At 39.0% G+C, this 7,866-nt stretch overlaps 1 protein-coding gene across 1 annotated transcript in view; it reads left to right on the top strand.

The window, feature by feature from the left end:
* Window positions 1-7,866, top strand: part of Lgsn (lengsin, lens protein with glutamine synthetase domain) — a 23,774-nt gene that overhangs the window by 9,681 nt on the left and 6,227 nt on the right. Inside the window, exons 2-3 of the mRNA XM_055608261.1 lie at window positions 1,710-1,842; window positions 2,557-2,718. Of these exons, the coding sequence (XP_055464236.1) occupies window positions 1,710-1,842; window positions 2,557-2,718 (295 nt within the window). The remainder of the gene's footprint in view (window positions 1-1,709; window positions 1,843-2,556; window positions 2,719-7,866) is intronic.

A 7,866-nucleotide genomic window follows, 5' to 3' on the forward strand; every position in this document is an offset into this window, starting at 1 on the left:
GGTGGATTTTTCCAGTCAGGATCTCAGTAAATTACTCTTGTTTTTGTCACAAAACCTTCCAAAGTGGTTGCCTCATACGAGAGCAAAAATTGGCTTGGACCTTTGGCTACTGGGGAGAAGAATGGAACCTGGAAAAAAAAAATCAGAAGACTTTTATGGGAACTTCATCTTCCACGTATTATTGTGGCCTTGAACTTTCCTCATTTGTAAACTAGAGAATCCTTACCTCAAGAGTTATGTCAGGAAATTTGCATAGCAGTATCCTTAATTTAGCATGTTGTGACTCTCTTGATTACTGAGTTGATATCTTTCTGAACAGCACTTCTGTCAAATGTCCAAGATGTGTCCATGTGAAGACACTCAAAAATAAAATTGTATATTCCTGGTCATGTAATTTTGGAAATAAGTACACGTTCAACATCACTGTTCGATCTTACCAAAAGCATACTGGGAAATATGTGCATATTTGTGTTTGAAGGAAGTCCTAAATTGTTACAAAAAATAACCTGTCATGTTGTAAAGTCTATGCAATCAACTGTAAGAGTATCCAAAGGGAAAAGACTACAGCTTTCTGATAAGTCATAAAATTATAAAAAATGATTGTCAATAAAACCCATTAGTTTGCATACTAACCTAAAAATAAAGAAAATAAAAACTTTTATTTTCATCCAGTGACGAATAATCACAGTGCAGCATAGTAACCTATCAAGAGAGAAAATCCCCCTTCAGTCTTCAGAGACTGAATTGATTTTATGATAAATTAGTATAAGCTCTGCCTGCAACTACTGTGGGTATGTATTTTTATGACTTTCCCTCAGATATGGCACCTTTCAGAACCTGCTCTTTAACAAGACAACAGCTCAAAACATTTAGAATAGTCTTTGCCTTGGCTTTGTCACTTTTCTCTCACTCCAAACCAAAATTTGAAGTTTGCAAACACACACACACACACACACACACACACACACACACACACACCACACATACACAAACACACACAGCCCCAACACACGTACACATGCAACACACACACACACACACACACACACACACACACACACACACACACCCTAAAAACACAAACCCTAGGTTAAAACACTCTTTTCAGTGACCACTTTTGTGTGCCATGTTTGCAGAAGTGGTTGTTTCTACCATACATATATGGAAATGTTACAGTAAAGCTCATTTGTATACTCTAAGGAAAAAGAAAATTAAAAAGCCATGTTTCAAAAAAGGTGCAAGTGAATGAAACACCTTTTTGAATAAAAGCAAATATTGATTCAGGAAGAGTGAGAGTGGGTAAGGCTGAGGGAAAAGAGGAGAATGCAAAATTTCATGTGCTCATGCTTTGGGTCAAAAATCATTAGAAAATCTAAAATTCATAAAAATAAAACATTTCATAAGAAACAGGTTCTATCAATTATTAAGGTCTAAACAACTTAAAACATTTCAAAGTAAAAATAAAGCAACATTGAATAGTTAGACAAGAGCTTAATCCAACAATTTTCTGTAACACCTAACAAAGGAGGTAGAGAAAATTCAGCCTCTTTGGGCCATTGACAGGGATAAGGAAATGGCAGTTTACTTCCTGCAATGGATGTCCAGTGCTCACTTTAAAGCTAACTGTCCAACTGACATGCACCGTTGACACCCAAATCCAGCTACTGGCACGGTATGTTATGTGGGCTTTTGTTTACTAATTATGGCAGGACACAACCAAAGACGAAGGTAATGAGACTGGAGGCAACAAGAGGAACAAGCTGAAAAGGACAAGAAAAAAAGTCAACAAACCACATCTTTGCTCAATGGATGGGGAAAAAAGCACCATGGCCAACTCCAGCGGTAGGTGGCTACTGTGGCTTCATGATTGGTGTGGAGAGCGGCAGTTTCTATTTCATGTTCCTTTCCATAAAACATTTCTCTTCTTCTGGAGAAGCAGAAGGACAATAAGACGCTAAGTATTGCTCCATGAAAGATGGGGCAAATGTAAGCTTAGATTAATCATATAGAAATAGCCAGTCAAAATATTTAGAATTCAAGGAAAGGGAAACAGGATGCTGGTGTGGCGTGGGGGAGAGGGGCACAAAGCCAAGTCAGAGAGAAGCATCCTTCTGCACCGAGAATGATTGTGAAGATTAAGGATAAGGACCTGGGAGGCCACAGGAAAGGGCTGGAGAGAATTTTCATCCACATGCTAAAACTGTAACAGATCTGAAATAGTGCTGAATAGGGGTACGTTCAGGCAACTCTCCAAAGAAGAGGCAGAAAGGATTATTAGCCCATGGTAACAACAAAACAAGACAAGACAAGACAAGACAAGACAAGACAAGACAAGACAAGAAAAACAAAACAAAACAGACTCTAACAGGTTTTCTTACTGTTTTAATTTTCTATTATAGACAATATACTTTCTTACAGCCTGCGGCTAGGACAGGCCACACCCACTGTCCCTGTTTTGTGTGTCACTGTCTAGGAGAGAAGTTCTTTCAAGCATTCTTCTCCAAGCTGTGTTAAAGATGGTTGAAAACAATTTTAACATTTCTGTTATTACCACAGAGAGGTCCAGAAACCAACCAGCAGATCTGAGTAAACCTGGCTCTGCTGAGTCTTGTCCCTCCCACAATGACAAAGATGCCCAGGACCAGATGTCAGTGAGAAAATCCTCACTTCCCAGTGCCTCAGCCAGTGTTCCTGATGCCGAATTCAACCCGAATGCTGGTAAGCAATTACCTGGAAAGATTCTGGGAGAAACAGGAAAGAGTTTCTAGCTGCTGTTTCCAAGTCTACCCTTGAGTTAGAGATGGTGTGGTGATGGTGAAGATCCCAGACCAAGAGTCAGGATGGAAGAGGATTTCCTCTTCTGTGTTTATAAAGCTCTTTGCAGCTTCATTACCCTTTAGGATACTGGTTTAGAAAATTGAGGGATTGCCCTGGGAGAGCACACAAGTCTTCTCTAAAAATGATATTCAGTCATTCAAAGTTTCCAGGTTGCTGAGTTTAGTTATTCTGATGTAACACCAAGAATAAGTGTGTTGGTTAACAGCCCCTTGGATACAAGTGATAGAAACTTGTTTAAAATGCGGTACTTATTGTGTTAGGAAGCTTATAAACAGAAGGTTAAATAGGGTTTGGAAAAGTGGAAACATAGTGGGCTATTCCATCTCTGTAAGCAACAGTAGCTTTCTTGGGAACTGAATATGTTCTCATTGTCTTGAAATGCAGAGGACATTTCTCTAAGGCCTTCTAGATGCTCATGAGCTTTGAAGTTTCCTTTCTTTAATATTTTCTTATTTTTTTCTCCCTGAACAGAGCAGTAAAACTTCCTCTATAAAAGCATATTGATTTAATTTATTAGTCCTCTGAGGGGACAGGATAGGAGAGCACCTCCCAGGAATCACACTGGAAGAAAAACAAATGAGCCCCTGAACTGATAATTATCTGCCTGCTATTCATCATGTACAGCTGGAAAAGACTGACCGAAAGGTTTAATTGGAAATAACAAATATGATTTATTTGAAGGGGAGGAATTTAGACTATGATGCAGCAAGATGAATTGATGCTTTGAAAATGAATTTAGGTTAGGTAGGGTTGTCCTATTTGGTAAAAGAACTAAACTTTTAAATGAAAGCTTTGATGCTTAAGGATGCATATGCTAAAATGTATGATGCAGATTTTTACTTAACAATTAGACAAGGTCAGAACATATCAGATATATTAATTTATTCATTCACAGATATACTTACCCACTAACATATTTGTTGAATGCCTGTTACGGACAACATCTCTATAGCTATTGAAGCTATGACAGCAGGCAGACCTAAGTCCCACTCTCATGGGCTGACATGCAAAAGAATGGCAAGTAGATAGCATACCGGTGACCCTGAAACATGGCCAGCACATGGCAATCAGGGCACTGAAGAATATGGAAAGAGGATAATACAGTTAGCTGAACTATACCATTCCAAAATTCTTATTGTTCTAACCCTCAGCGTCTCAGACTTCGTTTGGAGTCAGTATCTGTAAGAGGGTTGAGGTTAAAGGTAGCCAGGGCCTTAATACAATGTAATTGATATACTCATAAGGGGACAATAACACATAAATACTTGAACCAGAAAGAATACTACTAGGAGATATTAGAAAAAGGTCATCGACTATAACTCCCAGACAGAAACCTCAGAAGAAACATCACTGCTGTTGCCTTTAATCTTGAACATGTGGTTTTCAGCTGAAAGAATACAAATTTCCATTCATCTTCAGTACCAGTTGTGGTAGCCTTAGAGAATGCATGCATGTGCTCACCGCTCAGCTTCAGCTCAACATGGATGGGCTCCCATGAATCAGGAGTTGGCCTGCTTACCATGTAACCATGTTTCATGGATGTTCCAGATGACTGTGCTTTATTTACACAGTGCCTCACCTTACCAAGTTATCTCCCCTTTTCATTTGATGCCATGTTTAATGCCTATGGTTTCCCCATGTGGTAATTGGAGATATTTTTGAGGGCAGAGTATTTTATGACTACTTCTTAGGTATATAACCAGATTGAAAAGTAGGTGATGAAAATACGTACGTTGAGTGATTGACTGTAAGTGGTTGGAGATTTCTTCGATGTAAAATAAAACAAAGGGAACTTCTGGAGGGAGGAAAGAGGACTGGACAGACAGCGGAAGAAGTCAGTGAATTGAGCAAATGACAATGACACATATGAGTAAAGACGTCATAATGAAACTTGTTAATTTGTATGCTTAGAAATTAAAAAAGAAAGACAAGAAAAAAACACATAAAACAATACATATTTACTATAGAAATTTTAGAAGATACAGATGTGGCAAAGGGCTAGTAAGATTACCTGCCATCTTCTCTTGTAAGAGAAAAGAGTCCACTTGGTAGTGTATACAGAATTGTTTAGGATACCTGCCATACTAGTTATATCTTTTAAATTGCTTAGGAGTCTTATTTTATATAAGCAGCTTTATTCGACTTGGGCTGAACATCCAGTGTTTCAGAGTAAGGTGGGAACACAGCAACTGTTAATTTAGCATGTAGCATTCCAATTGTCATGGCTTAATTGTTTGTGTGAAATGGAAGGTTATATCGTGGTTAGAAAGCCTCAGGGCTCCTGGAGCAGCCAGACATGTCAGTGACAGGACGTTATCTCCAAAATATGTGCATAGGTAGAGCCAGTAATTTGTTTCCCTCATGCTTCTCGTATTTAAAATCTGCTCAGTCTGTGTTTTTATACTGCCAATCTTTATGCTTACTTTAAAGCCTAATAACACCTTGAAAACCGATACCAGTTATCACTTAAAAATTATAGCTGTTTGATGTCTGTGGTGTGTCAGATGGATGGGTGTTCATGATCACGGTACCATTTACTAGAGTTGGAGTAGCTGGGCTCACTTTTCGCTTTTAAGTAGCACTTACGTGGTGGTCATGGACCCACAGCACTGTTAAATACCTTGTTTAATCCTCATAACAGTTGGGTAATAGTTTAACAATGAAGAAGGAGAGACGCGGAGAGAGTGGGAAGATTGCCAGGCATGAAGAAAAGGATATATGTGTCTTGGTTTGTGCTGAGACTGAGTTCTGTAAGTTCTGATGGTGGCCATTATAATGTATACCTTGGGCTGGATCATTTTATCTGTGGGCTCCATTCATACCCTGGTAACAAGACTGCAAAGTGTAATCCAGAACGCTAGATTCTAGTTTCTGTATTGACAGTGCTGTGTGTGTGTGTGTGTGTGTGTGTGTGTGTGTGTGTGTGTGTGTGTGTGTGTGTGAGAGAGAGAGAGAGAGAGAGAAAGAGACTTGGGCTCCTGCTCTGTGTGTGTCTCTCTCAGGCTAGTGAACTGGCTAGATTAACTTTGGACACAAAATATTTCCTCACTCTAAAGTTTTAGAATTCTCAAATTATCTTAAAATTCTGGAAATGAACATTTTATTATATTTCTGACCTTAAAAAAAATTGGCCACGTAGTCCTGAGTTTTCATCTCCACTGGCATTATTGATTTCTTTCTTTGTTTAAATTTTTTTTGTTAAATATTTGAAACTTCATTTTATTTCACTTTCTTGTTTTTGTTTTTCAATTATTTTTATTTTTATTAATTAGAGTTTATTCACTTTGTATCCTCCCTGTACCTCCCTCTCTCCTCCCCTTCCAATCTCACCCTCTCTCTTCCCCATACCTGTACCTCTCCCAGTCCACTGATAAGGGAGGTTCTCCTCCCCTTCCCTCTGATCCTCGTCTATCAGGTCTCATCAGGAGTACCTGCATTGTCTTCTTCTGTGGCCTGGTAAGGCTGCTCCCCCCTTAGGGGGAAGTGATCAAAGAGCAGGCCAATCAGTTCATGTCAGAGACAGTCCTTGTCTCCATTACTATGGAGGCCACTTGAACACTGAACTGTCATGGGCTATCTCCATGCAGGGGTTCCAGGGCATCTCCATGAGTGGTCCTTGGCTGGAGTATCAGTTTCAGAAAAGACTCCTGTGCCCAGACTTTTGAATCTGTTGCTGTCCTTGTGGAGCTCCTGTCCTCTCCAGGTCTTACTATCTCCCACTTCTTTCATAAGATTCCCTGCACTCTGCTTAAAGTTTACAGATTGGGAAAGGATCTTCACTAGCCTTATATCTGACAGAGGGCTAATATCCAGTATATATAAAGAAGTGAAGAAGTTAAACAGTAGCAAATCAAGTAATCAAATTAAAAAATGGGGTACAGAGCTAAACAGAGAATTCTCAATAGAGGAATATCGAATGGCAGAGAAACATTTAAAGAAATGTTCAATGTCCTTAGTCATCAGGGAAATACAAATCAAAACTATCCTGAGATTTCACCTTACACCCATCAGAATTTCTAAGATGAATAATTCAAGTGACAAACACATGCTGGAGAAGATGTGGAGAAAGGGGAACCCTCCTCCACTGCTGGTGGGAATGTAAACTTATACAACCACTTTGTAAATCAGTCTGGTACTATCTTAGACAATTAGGAATAGTACTTCCTCAAGATCCAGTTATACCACTTCTAGTCATATATTTAAAAGACGCTCAAGTATACAACAATGTTTGTAGCAGTGTTATTTGTAATAGCCAGAAACTGGAAACAGCCCAGATATCCCTCAACAGAGGAATGGATACAGAAATTGTGGTACATCTACACAATGGACTATTACTCAGCGATAAAAAACAAGGAAATCATGAAATTTGCAGGTAAATGGTGGGAACTGGAAAAGATCATCCTGAGTGAGGTATTGCAAAAGCACAAATACACACAGGGTATATACTCACTCATAAGTGGATATTAGACATATAATATAGGATAAACATACTAAAATCTGTACACCTAAAGAAGCTAATCAGGAAGGAGGACTCTGGCTAAGATGCTCAATCCCCATTCAGAAAGGTAAAGAGGATGGACATCGGAGGAGGGAGAAAACAGGGAACAGGACAGGAGCCTACCACAGAGGGCCTTTGAAAGGCTTTACCCTGCAGGGTATGGAGGCAGATGCTGAGACTCTTTGTTTAAATTAATTGTGAAATTTGACATAGAGGTTCACTTCTAAGACTCCAATGCTACTGCAAAGATGGAAGGTAATTTTAGGGAAAGAAAAGGAAACAGAAAAGGAGCCAACAGAACAGAAAAGAAATACAATTTTGTCTCCAAGTATTTAGGAATGTTCGGTTTGGAAATCACAGGTCAGTCTGAGAAAGCCACAAAGCTTTAATGGTAGACATTTACAGGTGACGTGTGTGTTTCCAAATATTAGGTTGTCCATTGTCTTTCAGGAGCAAAGGTTTTCTTTTCCTCTTTCTTTCTTTCTTTCTTTCTTTCTTTCTTTCTTTCTTTCTTTCTTTCTTTCTTTCTT

Source organism: Psammomys obesus, unplaced genomic scaffold (genome assembly GCF_907164565.1).
Source record: "Psammomys obesus unplaced genomic scaffold, mPsaObe1.curated_primary_1811, whole genome shotgun sequence".
Lineage (NCBI taxonomy): Eukaryota > Metazoa > Chordata > Mammalia > Rodentia > Muridae > Psammomys > Psammomys obesus.